Source organism: Vombatus ursinus, unplaced genomic scaffold (genome assembly GCF_900497805.2).
Source record: "Vombatus ursinus unplaced genomic scaffold, bare-nosed wombat genome assembly UNPS02014778.1, whole genome shotgun sequence".
Taxonomy (NCBI): domain Eukaryota; kingdom Metazoa; phylum Chordata; class Mammalia; order Diprotodontia; family Vombatidae; genus Vombatus; species Vombatus ursinus.
The window spans coordinates 23,709,919-23,732,735 of record NW_020954556.1 but is presented as its reverse complement, the minus strand read 5'-3'; the positions used below and the strand labels follow the sequence as shown (position 1 = coordinate 23,732,735).

The window sequence follows — 22,817 nt, the reverse complement described above, 5'->3', positions numbered from 1 at the left end:
ACAGCAGTGAGCAAGGTAGGAGAACTGCCACTTCTTGTTTGTTTGTTTAAGGATAGGAAAATAGATGCAATTTCACAGATGGTCATTAGATAGACAGTTTTGCTTTGAAAAACAAAACCTTACCTAAGTATTAATTCAGCTGTATCTTTTTTTCCCTTTCTACTCTCATTCTTTCTGTTTCCTTCCTTCCAACTCATCATCTAATCTCAGCTCTGTAAAATAGGTTTCATGATTTGACTGTGGGCAACTTTAGGGAACTAGATTATAGAATGCAAATTTGCATTATGTCACATTGCAACATTAAGGCCTGCCCTCAAATGCATGTTCAAAAGACCGTGGAAACAACTGCTTCTGAGATTCCAGGTTAACCATATCTAAGATACTTGGAAGACAATGATTATTTCAGAAACACCCATGGGTTGCTCTCTATATTACTTTGCAACACTTTTTCTCTTCTTGTGTATATGATTATTCAGATGTTTGATTTTTTTTTTGCAAAGAAAGAACTGAGTTAAGAATGAAACAGGAAGAAGTTGGATCAGTTTAATTTTTATATATGCACATATATAATAATAAATTTAATATATGTAATTAGTTAATATATGTATATGCATATATGTGGATAGATATGTGGTAGGGTGTGTGTGTGTGTGTACATATGCGCATGTGTGCACTTGAATATAGCTTATAAATATAAGTTTTTAAAGATAAAAGTTTTAGTCTTCAGTGAAAAGCTGAATGAGTATTTAAATGTCTTGTGCTATTTCTGAAGAGACCTACTGCAATGGGTTTTATGCTAAATTAATGCAATTAAAATTGAAAAGAAGATTTTCAATCTGAATAGAAAACAGAATGCTTTATTGAAATTGACTCTGAGAATGCAATAGGTATATACTTTAAAATCTGGTTTTATGATCATGTTTCAGTGAAGTGCTGTTAGACAACAAAAGAATTTTGTTTCCTAACATGGTTGAACAGCACTGATTAGAATTGCAAACTCTGCAATACATTTAACAAGGTTCATTTTCAAGTTAAAACAGTAGAGTTAATTTTTTTAGACACACATATGCCACTTGTACTATGAATAATATCTACAAATAGAATTTTAAGTAGTTGAGGCATATTATTGTCCAAAGAAAAGTTGCTGACTTCATCACAACTACAGGCTAGTAAAAAATTGAAGCCTGGAATAGTAAACTGTTACAGAACTGAGACAGAAACAGGTAACCTTCTGACCTCTGACTTTTACTGGAAAATGATATGCAACATAAATTGAAGGGGCCTTTTTTCTTTCAAGTATTTATGTGTGTATATTATAGCATCACTATTCACAACACTACAATTAAGATAATGTCAGTGCTTTCCAAATAAAGCCTTATTTTCATGAGTATAACTATATTGATCATTTCCAAGAAGGCATGAAGGGAATAGTAAAAAAAAAATCATGGGCTAAAATTTTCTACCTAAGATGGCTCAATAGTGGGTTTATACTTTGAGTGACCCCCAAATTATAGATTGCTCTGAGGGCAATCAAAGCTCTGAGAGCTCAAGTAGTCCTAAAATAATTTAAATTTTTAAACATTGGCAGGTTTCTTGCCCCTTACTTCTTGTAATTTTTTTTTGAGTATAAGGAATGTAAAATGACTTGTGTTGATACTTCTTCCTTATGATGTATAAGAAGGAATCAGAAATTTTCCAAGTTAATTTGGCCAAGATATATTCTCCAATTGATTAAGAAAATTTTGTCATAATCAAGAGCCAACATTTGCACCAGTTAAATAGATGTACATTTAAACATACAGTTCTTTTATTCATATTTTCCTTTAGTGCTTCTTTAGTCTCCCAAGTATTTATACATACGTTATGTCATTTGATGACCTCATATGAAATCAAAATGGCAGGTTGTAGTGTACCCACTTGGCAGATGCAGACACTGAGTCAGGGAGATACTAAACCATGGTCCTTCTATTCCCCTTTCCATCAATAAGACCTGTGGATTTGTACCTTCCTGAAGTCTCAGGGTTGACTTTGTACAATAGTTCTTCCATGTTTTCTCTCCTGTCTTTTCTGGCAAGTACATATGGGTAAGCTGTGCCAAGATTTGGTCCATAGTGCATGTCCTAAATAGTTATTTATTTACACAGTTTGAGTCCATTTTTTGTCAACTAGGTAAATAACAGCCCTCTTCAAAAGATTTATAAATCCATAAAAATGTCTTATACATACCCAATAGACAGGAATAATTCAATATGTCAAGTGTATATCGAAGGAGGTGTTTCCCCCCACCAAAGACATGAGTAATACATATTTGCAAGTTTTCTCTGCTGTATTATTTGTACTCCCCAATCCTTTTCAATTTAACTTCTTCACTTTAACAGCTGCTATACCAAAAGGAAATCCCTTAGGCCTTGGCCTTCCCTGCTACTCCCCCCTCTCCCTAACACAGGCCCTTGTCTACTACATGACTGAGTCATTTAACAGGGTATATGTCACTGAACACTGTACCTCTTGACTTAAGTGGCAATCCATTTTAATAGATCCATTTTAATGAAAATGAATTCTTTTGATGAAAAGAAAGAAAAAAAAACAAACCTTTATGAAAAGCAAAAGTTCCAAGACACCAATTCACAGCCTCTATTGATAGACTTACGCAGTAATAATTAAATAATAATGATAACTCATTTATATAGCACTGTGTTATCACAAAGCTCTTTTCATCTCATTTGAAGCTTGCAAAAACATCATGAGTGTAAGCCTTAGTATCCCTATTTTGTAGAAGAAGAAACTGAATTAGAGAAGTTAAATGATCTAGCAGTGGACGCTCAATTAGTGGCAAGACTGGGTCTCAAACTCAAATCTTCTTGACCCCAAGTATAGTGCTCTTTCCAACCTGCTGCTTTATCAGTGCCTAGGTTATATTTATGTTATAACTGTTCTGTTACATGAAATAGGACTGTCTTTCAAAATAGATTTATACAGGAGAATTTTTTAAAATGTTAAAATTACATTTGAGCATGCATTTTATGCTAAATTTTATTAGTGAAAAGAAATTTCTAAAATGGCTAAAATTGTCTGCAAATTTTTCCCTGAAATAAATATATAACAATCTTCTCTAAAATTCCCATGAGATGATGCATATAAAATGCTTTGTCAGCCACAAACTAATAATAGATATAAAACTTAGAAGTATATAAATGTAATCTAACAACAACAAAAACAACAATAATACTTAAAGTAGTGAAAAAAATCATGATGCCTCTTAGTAATTAGCTATAAGCCCCTCTGCATATCATTATTTATTTAATATAAGACTTGTGACTAATTATCAAAGACTTTTGCTTCTTATATAAGACAACCTCTTTCTAATGCTGGTGTTGGGAGATCTGGGTAGTGAGTTGATTGTATTACATCAATTTTATTGTGTGTGATCTTATACTATTGCAATGTTGGATGTGCTTAATTTTGTTAATTTTTTCAAGTGTTTTAAATTGCGTTCTTTTAAACCTGTTGGTGTTCATGCTATGTGGATGGAAATTTCCTTGGAGATTTGACAGAGCAATTGGTGTTGGATTAAGTTATTATTATTTTTTCATTTTAAGAAATTGTTTCAGTATGTTTTGAGGCATACATGTTCTGTGATTCCCTCTGTGACTGAGGAAAGTGGAGACAAAGCAGATAATGTTGACCTTAGTGATCACCATATGTTGTATGGACAAAGCACTTGGACACAAGCCCTGTCCTCTTGGTAGTCTTCTTTGATTGGCAGGAATTTTTTAATTGGCCAGTAAGTTAAAGCCTAGGGTGTCAAATGTTAGGCAGAGTCCAGACTGTATAAAGAACTGTGAGAAGAAGAATCTGCCTTCGAGGTCAGCCGTGAAGGGACAGGCAGGGATGTGTGAGGGAGATATCCAACCCTCTTTTTGTCCTTACAGATGGCCTAGAAGCAACTTACTTGGTCAATTGTGAGGCCAATGGGAAAACCTTATAGCTTAGTAAATTGGCTGTGACTCCTTTCTTCAGCTTGTGCAGCCAGTATGTGTACTAGTCAGAGAATTTTTGTGTACTTTCATTTCTTACACCCTTTTTATTACCCGTGAATTGATTCTTTTCATTGTAAATCAATCCTTGTAAAAGGCACATAGATTCCAGTGCATTGAAGGGGTAGGGGCAGGGAGTTGCACTGATATTAGAAATGAGAGGGTAGATATTGGAGCTGAAAGCCTATGGATGTTGGCTGCCATTTTGGAGTGCAGGTCAGGGCACTAGTCTTCACACTGGTCAAGGCTTAAGCCTGTGGCAGGATCATAGGATCAGTAATGAGATTTCAAGCTGAAAGGGACCTTAGAGATCTAGTGCAACCCCCTCATTTTATATGTGAAGAGACTGAGGCCCAGAGAGGGTAAATGAACTTTCATGGTCACACAACCAGTAAGGAGAAGAAAGAGGATTTGAAACCAAATCTCTAACTCTCAGCTCACTATTCTTTCCATGATACTTCACTAACATAATCCTTGTTCCCCTGAGTTTTAGGCCTTGTTTGCATACATTGTCCCTATGAGGCAACTCTCATTAGTGATACCCAGAGAGATTAAGGGACTTGCTACTTGTCACATAGAGTGACTTACCTGCTGAGTCCCAAATTAGACCCAGGTATCAACACCCAATTAAATACTCTTTTCATTATTTTACTCAATTTTATCTAATTTATGTCTAAATTAAATAGAACTTTAATAAACCTTTTAAGCAGTATCTAACAATACCTTTATTGATATATTGCTTAATAGATTATATAGTCCTTTCTCTACAATAATCCTGTAAGACAGATAGTACAAATATCATTATGCTCCTTTTTCAGATGAGGAAACTGAAGCTCATGGAATTTAATTAACTTGTAGCTTTTAGAAGTAGAAAGAACTTTAGATGAAGAATCTGAAGCCCAGACCATTTAAGTGAATTTTCCAAGGTCACAAAGTTAAGCAGTAACAGGGAAAGCTTAGATTCATACCCAACTCTTATGCTTCTGAATCCAAGGCTTCTCCTACTATAGCATACTGTCAAGATCATATGTCTAGTGTCAGAGATGAGACTTGAACTCGGGTCTACTGACTTCAAATTCGTTACACCAACTATGTCTCAATAAATAGGTAAACATACCTCCCTTTGATACATGTTCATTACCTGCTCTATGTGTGTAATTCATTGGTCATGGTAAGGACCTGTTCCCTAGTGCTGGAAAGTGTTGATGAGCCCTTTGCCCTTAATTTGGACTCTGGCTTCTCCATCTCGCCTTCCATGAAGTCTTTTTAGTACTCACAGTGGATTAATGGAGAGCATCTGCAGGACTCAAGTGGGACAGTTAGATGTCCATACAGGACACTAGATTGCAACTTTCCAGCTCTCCTTACATTTTCTTCCTCCAGTTCAATATTCAGGGCACTCCTTCCCTCTTGACTCAAGGCCAAAACAGCCTTATTGCTAAATAGGAATTTAGCATCAGTAGCAAATGTTGAACACACCCTTCAAAATATCACATAGCAGAATCTAGTTTTCAGTACTAAACTACTATGAAGACAGATATGTTCAAAAGTTGCATTATGCATTGAGAAACAGTTATGTTTCATTCTTTCCAAGATTTCAAGATTGGGGTATGGAAAAAAAAAGTAAAGGCATTTTCTTCTCTTCCTGGTACCCTTTTCACTTAATTTTTTTACTCAATTTTTTTTTCTTTTGCAAGGAAAAATTTCAGTCCTGAATTTCTTTTCAGTTCTGAAATTTTCAGTCCTGGATTTTTTAAAAATCGCCAGCTGTAACTGTCAGAGCATCTCTGAAACTATCTCCTAGTGTCTCTTTTCTTTTGCAAGTTTTAAACCAATGTGATGCCCTCTCCCCCGCCCTTCCTGCTACCTCTTTGGAGAGCAAAATCTGTCTCCCCTGCACCCTTTCAGCTTTTGTATGAGTTCAAGCAACCCACAAGCAGAAGGCAATTCCATTTATTATTGAAGGGGATCTCACGGGCAGTTGTTTCAAACCTGTGAAGCTAGCAAGCAAAGCTGGTAGAGGGGGAGGGGAGAGGACAGGGGTAAAGAAGGTGGGGATGGGCCATATTATGTACCAGATGACTGAGCAGCGATTTATATACCAGCTAGCCTTTTTTACATGAAGAAGAAAAGTAATAACAGCACAAGCTCAGGCATTTGAAATAATCAGATATCCGATGAATAATGGGATAGGTGGGAAGGAGCCCTCTGATTGGATGTCTTAATGAGCACATTTCCCACAGAGTTTGGGCTGCAGTTCCCCTTGACCTTTGCCCTTTATTGACCAAACTGACACTTCATTTTTCACATACTTCCAATTATGGTTCAGCTTAAGTGTTACCCTACCTCCTTTATTTCTTTCCTATGGACAATTTGAGAGTCGTTGAGGCCACATAAGATATTTTAATTTGAAAAACTAGCATAGCAATTCAGGTTTAGGATGTAATCTGAAACTGATGTCAGTTCACCATTTTTCGGGTGAAAACAAAAAGTTGGTATTGTTTTTTTAGAAACAGTTATTAGGTTTCTGCCCCACCCCCACCCCGGACCCCCCATTTTTTAAAAGTAGGTGTTTCCTTAGAACTTGAGGACACTGAAAATGAAGAGGAATACTGAAAATTTTTTCTTGCTTTCCATTTGGGTTTTCTTTTTGCCAGGTCAACTTGAATGGTATGTTTGTTTGCCCTCACTTATTGAGTCGTTTCCTCAAAAGACTTGTATTTTGAAGCCTCTGAAATGTACTTTGACTAACACACTTCTTAAAGTACAAAGAAGTAAAACATCATTGTGACCACAGGTCTCAAGACTTAGCCCATGGCAGAACCATTTGCTTCTTTGATGATATTTAAGGTTTAAGTAAAAATTAAAGTGTGACCTTTGTATACAATAGCAATCGGTTGTATGAGAGTGATTTCCTGATGGGAAAAGTCAGGTGTAATGCAAAAAAGAAAAGGGAAGTCATTACAGCATATCATTCCCTCTCTTATCAAAAAGTCTATATTATAAAGTTGTCAGCCATGTTAGATTAGATTACAGACAGGAGACACCTATATACCAAACTTTTTCTTTATTTTCTCATCAAAGCTAGACAAAAGTTCCTGTTGCTCATTTCACTGAACTTTAGAATCATGTCAGTGATTGAATTAAAAAGAAAGAATTGAAATTTTTGCACTAAAAAGTAGTCACTGGACATTTGGTCCATGAACTTGGCCATAAACTTATTCACGTGAAGTTTATTTGTTCAATCTTTTAGCATATCACCTAAATACTAGAGGTAATTATTTTCCATTTAGACAAATGGAAAATATATCTATCTAAAATTATTTACAACTAAATAGTAATCCCTAAAACATAGAAGTATTTGTCTCAAAAATGTATGAAGTGTTACCTACTTTATTATGTAGCCCTCTGGCATATCCATAGCATATTTTTACTATAATATGGTAATAAAAGAATATGTAGAAGGCAGACAAAGGTTCTGTCTTTCTCAGTAAGGTGACCCCTGTTACCAAGTAACTGCTTTACTTATGAGCTTATTAAAAACTCAAAAAATGAGCTTTTCATACTTCACAGGCATTGATGTGAAAATGAGCTCTCCTATGAGTAGTTTTCTTGATCATTTTTAGAACAATTGATTAGCCAAAGAGCGGCTGTCATTAGTTGACATTGACTGATAGCAATTTGTCACAAGCTCTGAAGGTCAGCCAGACGGCTGGAGTTTCTGCTTGTCTTTGATTGACCTTTACTGATGCCATTATTATGTGATTGGTTTTGACTAGATATGACCCTCAATTGAAGAAGACAGGCCATTAGTCAGCTGGACCATTTCTCCTATTTTCTGTTTGTTTTGTATTCTTCTATGTGTGTGAACTTATGGATTGAATATTGCATCACTTCTAATATTCTGTTGTTTTTTTTTAAACCTAGAAAGGCATTGGTGTTATCTTAAAAGCATCACTCTGTTTTCCCTTTGGTTGACTTTTAACAGCAGAAATGCTTTGCCAAGTCTAGTCTTGCTGCTGGCATTTGACATTTACACCTGTGCAGCATTTTGGTTGTTGCAAATGATAGATGAGGATTTTTTTTCTTCTAAGAAAGAGGAATTGAACTGCTACTTGTATAACTTCTGACTATGTATAGATTCTTTCACTGCCCTAGACTTAATGATTTTTATCTCTTAATAATCATGTTTTATATGTGTATATTTTAATAATGATTGAGTAGCAGGGAATTATCCTCATAATGACATGATGCCAATTCATCATTTGGCTCTGAAGCCGCAGGGTGTGAAAACTTTTCATGTGTGTGTGTGTGTGTGTGTGTGTGTGTGTGTGTGTGTGTGTGTGTATGTGTTCTCATCAGTTTTGCTCACCAGTCTGGGAGTTAGAGAAAGCTCTCACAGTATTAATAGTATCAGCATTTCAAAGTGGGATACTTTTCCATCTTACTGGATCAAGAAGTTAATTGTTCGCAATCCTCATAGTGGTGAAAATTTACTCTCATGCGCTCTCAACATTAGTTCTTTCCAGTAATTGAGAGGTAGTTTTGTAGACTGTCCATCATGAAGAAAATTTATGCAATCTATCCAATTAAAAGTCTAAATTTCCTTGATTCTTTTGAACAATCCCAAAACAGTCAACTTGATCAAAGTAAGAAATCCAACTAAAGCCCACAGATGTGCTAGCTTTTAGTTCTTTTATTAGCTTTAAATATGCTTTTCCTTTTCCTTCCCTCTTCTTCTCTACCATCTCCTCTTATGGCTAAATTTAATTTTGAGCTTAAAGTAATAACTTACTTTTCAGGTCAACCCTCATAGGCAAATTCCAAAGCCACCCACAAAATTTGGCAAAGTTTCAACATAAATTTCAATTTCTGCTTAGGAACTACATGAGGGGAGGATTCCCTGCCCCAAGATGGTATATTCTTCACATGCTGTCACATTGTTGGCAAGGCAAAATTGAGGAAGATTAAGTTCAGAAAAGTATATTTTTAAGAATATGCTTAAACTGAGCTCTACGTTTTTAGAACTTAATTCCCTTTGCAGACAAGCTGGAAAACTAATTTGAATGGTATTCAGAGTTTAATTTAGCAAACATTAAGCACCCATTATTTAAAAATGGTCTTAGATGCTTTTATGTACTACCTGGAACATATAACATACTTGATGTATACAACAAGAGCTGAATTCTAGATTTTTAAAGAATTATTAGAATTTCTTAGATTTTTCTTAAAGCATGGATTTATAAGTTTTATCACACCCCAGTGTCCCAAATTTCTCCTGATGTTATATGTACCTGAATGAGTTGTGGGATGGAGCTAGGAGTAGGTACCACCTAGTTCAGTCAGATTATGGGACATCCATGGTCTATACCTCAGAATCCCATTAAGATTTCAGAGTTCCAGAGGATATCATGGATCCATTACTCCCTAGATTAGATTGTTCCATGCATAGATTGATTGTCTTGGGAAAGGATGCTACAGATCAAAATAGGCTTTAGCCAAAATTTTGAAGTAGAAGAAATTGGTCTTTATTGATCTCTAGAAACTCTCCCATCCTCATACCTGTGCCATATGGTGACCTAGGGCCCTCTACTCTGCTGCTTAGTCTGGCCATGACTCTCCAGTTATATTCTAGGCTTGAAAATTTCTTTTAAACTGATATCTTTTCCTGGATTGAAGCTTAAATATTTTGTGCTCTGTTCTCAGGGGGCATAGTTTTGTTTTTGTTTTTTCCCCCTTTAAAAGGACATATAAAACTTTAAAACTAACTTAAGTTAGTTTTGTCCTTTAAAACTAACTTAAGTATCATCATATCTGGAACTTTAGAGCTGCATAGGATAGCTGAGCACATCTGATTCAACTCTGTATGCATTGTTGGATATTAATGACCCAGGTAATGTTGGTACGTTTTAGCAGGAAAATTTTGGAGATAATTTCTTAACCCCAAGAAATGATTCAAATGATGGGAGTTAAGCATGATTACAGCAGATGTGGCCTTGGGTTGCTCTTCAAATCACTTCGTAGATATTCTTGTCTTTCTATTGTTAGAATTGATCATAATGTCATCACTCGTGTCATAGCTTGGTCCTGTGGCATAACAGGAATTGGTCTGATCCTAGGTGGTCTAGAAACTCTGGAGCTTCTATGGATGTCTCTGGATAAAGTCTAGGACAAGGAACCTGAAGCCAGGTAGTACTGCTTGACATCTGTGCCCAAATATTAAGGGTGCTTTATGTCCAGTATTCTTTCAGAGTAGCAAATGCCATGGTGAAAAATGGTCATGTTTTTCATCACCTCATTTAGATGCACTCATGAATTTATTTTCCCTGTAAATGGATGCAAGATAGCACTTAATAATTAAGGATAGGATTATAGAGTCTGATTTTAGTCTTAGAGGAGACCAAGCCAAACAATAAATTCATGCCAAGTATTTTTTTTTTCCTAGAAAGTATGTGTGTGTGTGAAGATATATGTAGTTTTCAGTATACTGATTAATCTTAAAAATGTAATTGGTAAGTTGAGATTTGATCAAGTGTCTGGATGTGTGGAATAAATCTAGGAAGTAATTTTGATAATTACTTAATCTAAAAATATTCTACTAGAGTTGTGGTTTTACAGTCAGAGAAACCGTATTCAAATCTGCCCTCTGTCTCTTACTACCTGTGTGATCTTTGCTGAATTACTTAAACTCTCTGGGCCTCAGCTTTCTCATCTATAAGATAAGTGGAGTGGGCTAGATGGTTTCTGAGGTGCTTTCCAGATCTGAATCTCTGGTCCTATGATCCTATAAAGATTGCTTTGACTTTGCTCCAATTACCAATATGCATCCTGACAGGCCCTTTCCTCTACTTCATGCACCCTTGGGCATGTTGAATAAGTTAAGGGCCATCACATAGGGAAAGGAGGACTAGAGTTGGAGTCAGAAGACCTGGGATGGATTTCTTATTATGATAATGTTTTAGTGTCGTGACCTTGGTCAATTCTGAGCCTCAGTTTCTGATCTGTAAAATATATGAAACCTTACAGCATTATATAAATGTGTAATTATTGTGATTAAATACCCACTTTCTTCTATTTCTTCACATGTGTCTGGATTGCAAGAATAAAACATTTACTTATGGCAGATATTTTTAGAGTACTTCAAAGACACAGATTAAAAAAAACAATGAAGAAGGAAAAAAAGGAATAGAAAAGAGACATATAAAATACTATCTGTTCATTTACTGCTACATTATATTTGATTATATGCCATCTTTTATTGCTAATTTTTTAATAAACAAAATTTTTCTCCCCAACTACTTTCCATTGAGGGCAAGGATTTCTCCAACATCACCCAAAGCGTAGGATCATAGATTGAGATCTGGAAGGAACCTTGGACATCATTTAGTCCGAACTCCTCATTTCTCGTGTAAGGAAAGTGAAGTTCAGAGAGTTTCAGTGATTTGCCCAAATTCTCCATAGGAAGCATGTAGCAGAGCTGAGATTTGAACCTTCAAATTCAATTTAATACATACATACATATATCCACATACATATCACCAACTATATATAAAGTATTGTGTTAAGTGCTGGGGATATAAAGACCAAAAAATTGAAACAATCCCTGCCCTTAAGGAGCTTACATTCTACTATAGATATAAAACACTCACAGACAAGTAAATTTCAGGTAACTTGTGGAGAGAGCACTAACAGCTGGATAGCTGAGGAAAGACTTCTTATAGTAAGTGACTCCCAAAGTGAGTATTGAGGGATGCGTAAGAGGCAGAGGTGAGGAGGTAGAGCATATGGAGCAGTCTACATACAGGTGCAGAGGTAGAAGTACCAAATTTGGGTGGCAGAGTAGAACAGTTTGTCTGGAGTGTTGAATATGAGAAGGGGAGCATTATGTAAAGATAGGTGGCACGTTTCAGACAACAAGGGATTATTTGGGCAAATGATTAGACAGGAAATAGAATGTTGAATATGAGGACCAGAGAAGGAGCATAGACAGTGCAAGACTTAGAGTCAGAAAGACCTGGGGTCACAGAATCACAGAATTTGAGAGTTGGAATGGACTTCAGCAGCTCCCTAGTCCAAACCATACACAAAAGGAATTCCTATAATAATACATTTGGCAAGTGGTCACCCAGCCACAGCTTGAAGACCTCCCAGGAGTGGGAATTCTCTGGTTGCAGCCCATTCTACTTTCAGATAGATCTAATTGTTGGGAAGGTTTTTTTTTTGTTTTGTTTTGTTTTGTTTTTCTTACATCAAAATAAATTTGCCTCTTGGCAGCTTTCACCCATTGCTCCTCATTCTGTCTTTTGGGGACAATGAGAAAAAATCTAATCCTTCTTTTATTTGACAGTACTCTATATATTTGAAGACAAGTGTCATGGCCAATGAGTCTTCTCCAGGCTAAAAATGGCCAGTTTCTTCAAATGATCCTCAAATTGACATGGACTCAAGACCCATTCATCATCCTGCTTGCCTTTCTCTGAACTCTCCAGTTTATTGATATCCTTAAGGTTAAATCCTGCATCAAACTCTTTCAGAGCCTGATCAAATCAATTAGCCTTTTTGAGTCTTTGAGTCCAAATACCCATCAGTAAGATGGGGATAAGAATGTCTATATTACAAGATTGTTGTAAAGACATAATGAGATAATGTATTGAAAGCATTTTGAAAACCTTAGATCACTACATGTTTAAATGTGACTTATTCATGGTGGTAGTAGTAGTAGTAGCAGCAGCAGTGGTAGTTGCAGTGGTAGCAGCAGCAACAGCAGCAGCAGCAACAGCAGCAGCAATAGCAATAGCAGCAGCAGTTGTAGTAGTAGTAGTAGTAGTAGTAGCGGCAGCAGCAGCAGCAGTAGTAGTAGTAGTAGTAGTGGCAGCAGTGGTAGTTGCAGTGGTAGCAGCAGCAGCAATAGCAATAGCAGTAGCAGTAGTAGTAGTAGTAGCAGCAGCAGCAGCAGCAGTAGTAGTAGTAGTAGCAGCAGCAGCAGTAGTAGCAGTGGTAGTAGTAGTTCAGTTTGGCTAGCGTGGAATGCCTGAAAGTTTTGTAATATCATGTTGAAAAGGTAAATTGAAGTCATATTGTGGCAAGTTGAAGAGTTTGAATGTTATCCTAAAGACAATAGAAGACACAAGACTTTTGAGCAAAACAGCGACATAGTCAGACCTTTGCTTTAGGATAATTATTTTGGCAACTGTTTTGAAGAAGATTTGAGAGAAGAGAGACTGAAAAAAGGAGATCATTTAGTCACCATTTCCACTCCCCTCTTCCCACTTTGTTTAAAAAAATTAAATGTCTTACTTAACTAACTTAACATTGAATACTAGTAAGACCAATTAAACTGCTTTAGTGATTGTTTAACTTGTAATTATTTAATTTTGACATACACTATAAATTAATTATTTTTTAGTCTTTCCTTCTATATCTTCATCCAGATTCTTTGTCCATTCATTATCCTTAATCTTTCTTCTTTTTTTGGTCATAGTGTGCACACCATTCTTCTGATTTTACTCTTTTTTTTTTTTTTGCTTAGGGATATTTTTTTAAAAGGTCTTTCCAGATTTCTTTGTATTTCTTACAATGGCCATCTTAATTGCATTATAATACCATATTATATTAAAGTACAACAGTTTATTTAATCTTTTCCTTATTATTGGACATTTAGGTGGTTTTCACTTTTTTTTCTTTAGCAATTACAGATAATGCTGCTAAGCAAAACCTTTTAACAGATACCATTTTTCATTTTTGATAAAACTTTCAGAGTACATTCTCAACAAATAAATTGTTGGGTCAAAGGGTTTTTTTTGGTTTTTTGTTTTTGCGTGGTGTTTTAAATTTAAAGTCAGAGACCCATCGAATCATCGTAGGATCATGGCTGTTGAGCTGGAGGGGACCTTAGTGGTCATTGAGTCTAACACGTTCATTTTATAGATGAAGTAACTAGGGCCCAGAGAGATTAGAGGAGGTCACATAGGTAGGAAGGACTTGAACTAATGATCTTTGATTGCAAATTCATGGCTCTTTCCACTGTACCATATTGTCTATCCTTAATTAGATTTGGTTCCAGTCTTGGCTCTGCTACTTATTACCTGTGTAACCTTGGCCAAGTCACCTAACTTCTCGGGGCTTCAATTTCCTTATCCACAAAATGAAACAAACTAGAGAATCTTTCATGTCCCTTCCAACTCTGAATCTGTGTCTCATGGCCCTTATGAGGCCATGGTGATAGAAGTAAGTAGGCAGTGGCGCCCATAAAAATGTATATAACTTCCCTCCTCACACCCATCCTAAAATTAAATCATACACAAGTTACTAACATTTTTCTGCTGTTTCTCCTCTAGAAAATGACTCCCTTTTCTAAGTGAGGGTGGGGTTGAGGTGGGGACAAGGTACAGATGCAAAGGAACTAGCTGGTCATTCTGCAATAAATCACTGGGGAAAGAAACAGAGTTATTGGAATACCAAGACTGACTTTCTGACTTTTTCATCTGAAAATGAGCTTTTTTCCCCCTCTTGTTTGGGAAATTAGAGGAGTGATTAACAATGTCTATTATATGTTTAAGAATCTCAGAGCTGAAAAGGATCTCAGGGGCCATCTAGTACAACCTATAGCTGAAAAACAATCTCTACCACAACATAACTGTCAAATGGTTATCCAACGTCCGCTTAAAGACTTTCATTGAGGGAGAACCCAATACTTTCCAATACTTACAGATAGCTTCAATTTTTAGGAAGTTCTTCCTGACAAAAAACCAAAATCCACCTCTTGGCATCTTCCCCCAGTATTCCTGGTTCTGCCCTGTATGGTCAATTTGTCCAATCTTTCTTCCTCATGATAGCCCATTAAATGCAAACCAAGATAGCTATCATCTCTCTCTTGAGGCTTCTCTTTAGGCTAACCATCCTTAGTTCCTTCAGCCTCTTCGTAAGACAGGAAATCAAGGCCTTTTACCATTTTGGTTGCTCTCTTTTGGATGGTACCCCATTTATCAATGTCTTTTTTAAGCTACAGAATCCAGAACTGGGCACAAAAATATAGATATGGTCTGACTAGGGCAGAATACAGAGGGACTTTCACCTGCTTATTCCTGGAAGTTATGCTTCTTAATGCAACCAAAGATCACATTAGCCTTTTTTGGGCTGCCATATCACATTGCTGACTTATATTAAGCATACTTTCTAGTAAAACCTCAAGATCTTTTTTAGACAAAAGATTGTCTAACTATGCATTGCCCATTTTGTATTTGTGAGGGCAATTTAAAAAACAACAACATCATCAAAACTTTACGTTTATCTCCATTAAATTTCACCCTATTCAATTTGGCTCGGTGCTCTAACCTGTCAAGATTTTTTTGGATACTGACTCTGTCATCCTACAGGTGTACTTTTGTTTCATGTGGCTACATGGCAATAATTGTATAGTGACCTCAATTCTTCATGTGTTTTAGTCTTATAAATTATCTGAAGACATGTTTAATAGACTCTAGGACTACAAATAGTAATTTCTTCCCATTTCCATCACTTTGAATATTTCTGCACTGATCAAATAAAATATATCATTTCGCCAAAATTTTAAAGAATGTGATGATTTTGTTATGTAGATGCTGTATTTTTTCTTAAAATAAAAAAACTACCCACTTATATCATCTGGCATTTGTCATGTCTATTTTGAAAGTAACCTTTGGAAAAAAATTGCTTTGCTTTGGCAGGTAGAAAAGATTTAGGGGGGCAGCTAGGTGGCGCAGTGGATAGAGCACCAGCCCTGAAGTCAGGAGGACCTGAGTTCAAATCCGTCCTCAGACCAAACACTTGACACTTACTAGCTGTGTGACCCTGGGCAAGTCACTTAACCCCAATTGCCTCACTAAAAAAAAAAAAAAAGATTTAGGAATTTTGGGTGCTGGTGGGTTTTGGGTGGTTTCTTGTTTGTTTTTTGTTGTTGTTGTTATTGTTTCTGCCTATTCTTCTTTCCTACAAGGTGGTATTGCACATTTTTAGCCTAATCTGGTTTTTCTTTGCTTGTATATGTCCTGATCCTCTTGATAAGGAAGGAAATAGTTTTGGAAACCATTACTTACTTAACTAAACAGTTTAATATTAACAACAGTTAATGATGAGGAATAGAAGTCTTACTTTAGAGTCCAGAAATATTTCCTACACTTAATGTTTGTATTTGGAGGGGAAGCAATAGGTTTATGTGATGAAGAGAAGCAGAATTATTGTCTTAAGTACAAGCCATATTCTTTAAACTTAATTTTCATATTTAAAATGGAGGCAATAGGTTTAATGTGTCTCTTACTTTGTGGCTGGAACAGATTCTATTTTTAATCTGTAAGTAGAATATGGCATAGGGCCATGTGCTGTCATGATCCAAATGCGTAACTCCTGTTGATATCAGTGAGTTTCAAGATGGATTGGAGAGAATTATGTAGTCTTTATTTTGAATATCTTTTTTCCCTTTAAATTAAGCATGCTGAACAAATTCTAACACTTTTCAAGTCAAAATGAAGTGTTTTCATAATATTGCAACCATGCTGGCTTAAGGGAATAATACTGCAATCCCAAATAGACACACACACATAACTGTAGAATTGGTTTTCAGGCAGAGTGAGGCAACTGGGCTCTGGAATCTAGCTGCATAGTAAAGTACATGGGTATATTGAACTACACAAAATTGCCTTTAGATAGAAAAGAGAAGAGAAGAGAAGAGAAGAAAGCCTTTTTCTTCAGATGACTTTTTGTTCATTTTGGCACATGATGGCTTGTGAGATAGTCCAGCAGGAGGTACCTTGTATTTTCTCACCCTTATTACCCCAGTGGTGAGAATGGTATGAGTATTTGGTCATAATTGACAGGCAATTGGTTCTATAAACGAATGTCCTCAAATCATAATTGTTATAACAAGATTGTTTGACTACCTGGCAATCATCTCTTTCCCTATAATAGCTTTTGAATCACCTGTTTTGTGATTTGACAATCATATTTATTACCCAGTTGAACGTCAGTAGCAATTACAGCAAAAGACAAACAAAAATGCAAGTACTTGTTGACCTTGACTTTTTTCCACAAGATATTGGACATGATGGCTCTATTGCTGTTGAACTGATAAGGGTTATAAACAGTAGTTTAAGAAAAAATGTTTTATTCCCAGAGGAAAATGCCATATTACTGTGGGAAATGGCAACAGACTATCGCCCTTTGCCGTATTTACTTGATTCACCTTTATTTGAGCTGTGAGAAAAGAAAGTGGGAAAAAAATGACGACTTTCTTTTAGTACTCTAATATCATCATACAGGCATTCTTAGAATTTTTAAAATTATATGTGTAGTTGTCTGGAATATGCGAAAGCTGTTTCTATAACTTATGATCTCTGAACATCACTTAACATTATTCTTAGTTTCAGAGAGTAAGATCTTATTTTTAAAAAGTTGAATAAGCTTACAATGTCAAAATTCTTTCTTAGCCACTAATAAAACACATGATAGCCAAACTGGGGATCCTCATCCTCTCAATAGGGTGCCCTAGTGAAATAGAATTGGCCATGGTAAATATTTACTCAGAGACACTGCAGAGGTTGACTGGAGGATTTGGTAGTTAGTATTTACCTTTGGGTATGGGGTCTCAAGTCCTGGATTTGAACTAAAATGTCATGTGATTCCTGTCTCAGTAAGACATAAAGCATCAAAGGTGACCTATTCCACTTGCTCTTAAAAATCCCACTGTGTTTTTCTTCCATGGAAAAGTATTTTGGCTCAGTGTTACTGGATTTAACTTTTGCTCTTAAAAAGTTGTTGTGATGCAGAATGAAATGATGGGGGAATTGATTTCTGTGCTTACACTGTGGCCTAGATTCTTAACCTATGAAAATCTTTCCTAGGGAATTAAGAACTCTTGGTTCTAGGATGATAAATGCTAAGCCAGTAATTGGGTATGCATACCATGGAAAATATGAGATCTTCACATGCTGTGACTCAGAGTTTATTTAGCTTACAATTTTACTGTAATTGTAAATCAATAATAACAACAACAACAACAACACATTCATAGAGAACTTCAAGATTTGCAGGCTTTTCTTCACAACAAGGCTATGACATAGGGTAAATATCTATACCTATATAACCAAAAATTTAATGCTAATACTAAGAGAATAAATAGCATAGGTGTAATTGTTTAATACTTATTGAGTGTTCAGTGGTTTCTTGGTTTCTTTGTTTTTATCACAAAACAACTACGTATCTTCAGGGTAGGTAAATAGTGCAGTGAATAGAATCCTTGGTCTGGAGTCAAGAAGACTGATCTCTCAAGTTCAAATCAGGTCTCAGATACTTACTAGCTGTGTGACCCTGGGCAAGTCCCTTAACCTAGTTTACCTCCATTTCCTCAACTATAAAATGGCGTGGAGAAGGAAATAGCAGACCACTTCAGAATCTCTGCCAAGAAAACCACAGATGGAGTCACAGAGAGTTGGCCATTATGGAAAAACGACTGAACAGTAAATATGTATGTAATTGAAATGCTTTTCTTTTTATTCAGAATGACAATGTGGCCTGATGATAGTCATGAACCTTAAAAAAGTATCTAATATTAGTAGCTCAAATTTCGTTTTTAGAAGTAGTTGTAGGACAACTGAAGACACCCGGTCTTAACTCTGAATTTGACCCACCTTAATAAATACATTTTTTTTGGCCTGGATTTGTGATGTCATTGATGTAGGAGATTCCAGAGTAAGGAAGATCCCTCTAGCAATGTGGAATAACCACCTATCTTCAGTTTAGAGTCTTAGAAAGTTGCTCAGGCCACTAGAAAGGTTAAATGGTTTGCCCAGGATCATATAGCCAGTGGGTGTCAGAGGCAAGATTTGAACCCATTTTGTCCTGAATCTGAGGGCAGCTGTTTATCCATTATGTCACACTACCTTTCAAGGACCATTATGCTACTCTTAGTCACTTTATTTTTATTCAGTATGTAAAATATAATTGTTCCTTAGAAATTTCAGCTTTTAGCCTACATCTCTCCTAGCAAACATTTGTTGTTAAGAGACATCTCAGACAAAATCAGGAGGTAATTTATTGCATCTGTAGGTTGAAATTTTCAGAGATTATTGAAAAGCCACAGAAAATGAATTTCTTGTTGTCCTTCAAATAATTTCTTTCTCTTTAACTTCCTGTCTTTCTTCCTTGCAACATACCTATCTCTGTAGTTCTTCATTACTTTTCTAGCTTTTAGCTTGTTGACATCCATCTTTATATGATTTTTTGTGTGTGCATATGTGTGAAATACTATGGAAATCTTTGCAATGACAGGTGCCATTATGGATCATTATGATATCAGATAACAAATGAAACCAGAAAGACTTTACTTCTGACTTGGTGTATTTCTTTTCTGGGAAAGAAAAAGAGCACTGAAGCCTTAATGCTGTTGGTTGTTTGCTGGTGGCTTTATTAGAAATGAACAGAAGGCAGATCTGTTTTAAGAGCTGTGTCCTACTACAAAAGCACCACGTATTGAATTTTTTAGAGCATGTTTTGGTTAGAATGTGATACAAATGGGGGCAAGGGAAGGAAGGGTGGATTTAGATTTTCAAAACAGTCATTGAAGAATAGAGCAGACCCGTGAATTATTTGAGACTAGGGGCCCTGTTTTGGAGGAAGGGTGAGTCTTGGACCGGCTATGGAAGAGTGAGTCTTTTGTGGGGGGATTTGGAAAACTTCTGGGTTTATCAGAGAATTCAGGATCAGCAGTGGCTATGGCTTCCCACCGAGATGCTTTGTGGGTAAACTTCCTTACTGGGTGGATGATGTGGCATTTCTTGTCACTTCCTCAAATTCCTTCCCCTTGCATATCAGCCTTTCTCCGGACTTATCTGAGTTGAGCTTTAGCCAGCTAGAGCTAATCCAGGTTCCTATTTCAGATGGACAGAGTTAGAACAGTAACATTGCAATTTTTCAGCTTATGACAGCAGAGGGAGATATGTAGAATTGGATGCCACTAGCTGCATTTTGACTCCTGGCATTTGGTGTCTACTCTTTTGGGTTGAGCTCCATTATTACTTTCCTTTGAGACTCTGACTCCTAGAATTGATCCCAGTTTTGAACAGGAACTCTCCAGACCTGAACTTAAAGAAATAAATTACTTCCATCATTAGAGGGAAGAAGCTTCATTTGTTCCACTGAGATCTCATTGTCAGTCATTCAGTCAGTTAGCATTTTTTAAGCAACCACTATGTGCCAGGCATTGTGCTAAATGCTAAGTGTACTACTAAAGGCAATAGACAATCCCCATCTTCATGGAGCTCACAAGAAACTTAGAGTACCTTAAAGGAAATCATATGAATGGTGATTTTAGACTCATAAACACAGTTTTAGAGCCGGAAGGAATATTAAGGATATGAATTCTTTCCTTTCATAATGGTGGATGGACTCAGGGATAGTAACATGACTAGGTGGTCCCATTGCTCTGATCTTTCTGGGAAAATCATATTGTATTTGACTGTAAAAATAATCCAGATCAATGATATTTGTGTTTACTTTCTGGAGTTTTGCCACTAGGTCTTTTTTTTTTTAATTCTTGAAAAGGTTTGGTTGGAAGGGAAATGATCAAGTTGGCAATTTTGCTTCTCTTTCCTTTCCCTACCGCACAAATGGCAGGAATGAAAAGGGCTATCATGCCTTTTCAGAACTTTATATTTCCCAAGGGGCCAAACACCGACTCCCTTAGTGGGTACATTGATACTTTTTTATACTCACACCATTTTCCCACTTAATAAATGCTTGTTGAATTGAATTAAAAATATTTCATTTGGTTTTCAGTCATGGGGATGGGTGAAGATATGATAAGCATTGAATCAATCTTTCCATAGTCTGTTTTTGTCTTTTAATTTTGAGAAAGGAAAAATAAAATTGGAATAGATTCATGGTTCCTGGTTAGAGTGACCTAATTTCTCTCTCCATGGGAGCTGCTTCTGTGGGTGGAGGCAGATCTTGAACTAGTCAGTTAATGTTTTTTATATAGCAAAAAGAGAACATTTTATTAAAAGCTTTGCTCATTTCTGGGTTTGACTGGAGTTAGGACAAGTGAAGAGAAGAGTTGAGTGTCAGGTATTATTCACTGAGCTTTGCCTTACAGTGGAAATTGATTATGTCTTCCTTCGTGAAATGCTATAGAAGTTTATGAACTTCTTATGCAGAGGGTTATATACATATTGGACTATATCCTACCATTCATATTTTCCAAATGTCCCCAATCATAAGCACACCATTTTGGCCTATGGAGACAATGGGGAAGAGTGAATGAAATGAGTCTGAATGATCACAGACTGTACCAATATATGAGGGTTATTCCTAAACCTTAACTCTAGAAATCTTATGAACTCTATAGTATGGAATTATTTGGGAATTGCTTCATTTCTTTGATGAAAAGATAGGATGACTCATAAAAAAAGTAGAATTGGGGGATAATGGCTAATGTACTGAAATATACCTTCATTTCAAAGAAAAGATCAAACTGTGTTAAATCCATAATGCACTAGAGATTAGTGTTAGTCATGATAAAAATGTATAATACCAATGAAAGAGGGACAAAGTTTGCCTACCCAGAAAGGACTTACAGGCAAGTGTTAACATTTGACTGGTAATTGAGTCAGCTGGAAGAGCTAAAGAGTAGTTTAAAACATACATATGAGTATAGGAAAAATTGCATGTTTCTATTGTAGCAGCCAGAATTCCATTTGATGCTCCATAGCATAGATGATTAGTCCTCTTTTCACCCAAGTGAGAAGTTTAGAGGAATATTTCAATATGTTGACTGTCCCCAATGCTGAGTTATCAGAACATCTGGCACTGAAGTTTAATATCTGGGCATTGGATACCTCATCTCTGGGTAGATGGAGTTACCCAATAAAGGCTGGTCTTCATGAACCCAATATAGTATGGTTTCTTAGTTACTCATTTAAGATGCATGGAATTGTATTTGTAGAAAACAAGGCCATTAAGTTGTTCATGGGTGAATGGTGATGATATATTCAAAAAGTTTCTTGTTGGATATGGTGTAGTTTAGGCCAGAGGCAACTTACAAAAATTGTGGCCCCTCATGTGTCCCACTTTTTTCTCCTTTTATGTTCTTCCAAATATGTGGTGAGGAAAAACCTTGCTATTTTTGGTCATATTGCATTGTCCAGTTAAGTGTCTGTGATATAAGTTAAAGTTGATCAGCCATTCAAGATGAGAGTTGATGGAACACCTTTTATTGACAACTAATTTAACTTATCAGACTGAGGGAGTCAAAGTTTGCATTCCTGGGGGCCCTGACTTCAATGGAGGATTTTTCTGAAAGGAATAAGGATAAAATACTCTATTTCTTGAGAAAGTTCTTTCCTGCTTATTTTTCTAGTGTTGGTTTTTTCCCAGTCTGTCAGTGTCATTTTGCTTGTGATGAAGCTGTTTAGGAAATATTAAGGCTATGATTGTTATGGTTGCAATATTATTAATAAACTTTATAGTAAATAAACTGTCAGTATTGGAGTACAGCACATCACATCCACAATATGTTTGACCAGAAAAGGATGAGGACCCACATAGGAAAAATGAGAAATAGGCTGGATTTTAAATAAATATCTAAAATACAAAGCAAGTCATCTAGTGGGTTGTGGAGATTCTTTATGGATAATTTATAGAAGGCCGTGAACAAGAATCACAAATTGGATGAAGAGACATGGATGGGTTATAGTCCTCACCAATAAAGGCAGTATACACTCTGATGAGCTCATCAATCCATCAAAGTATACA

General features: G+C 36.2%; 1 protein-coding gene across 7 annotated transcripts in view; it reads left to right on the top strand.

Annotated features, from left to right (window-relative positions):
* MEIS1 (Meis homeobox 1) overlaps window positions 1–22,817 on the top strand; it is a 189,723-nt gene that overhangs the window by 66,584 nt on the left and 100,322 nt on the right. For all 7 annotated transcript variants that reach the window (XM_027865286.1, XM_027865289.1, XM_027865285.1 and 4 more), the window contains exon 7: window positions 1–15. This exon is cut by the window's left edge and continues 97 nt beyond it. In XM_027865286.1, coding sequence (XP_027721087.1) covers window positions 1–15 — 15 coding nt within the window. The remainder of the gene's footprint in view (window positions 16–22,817) is intronic.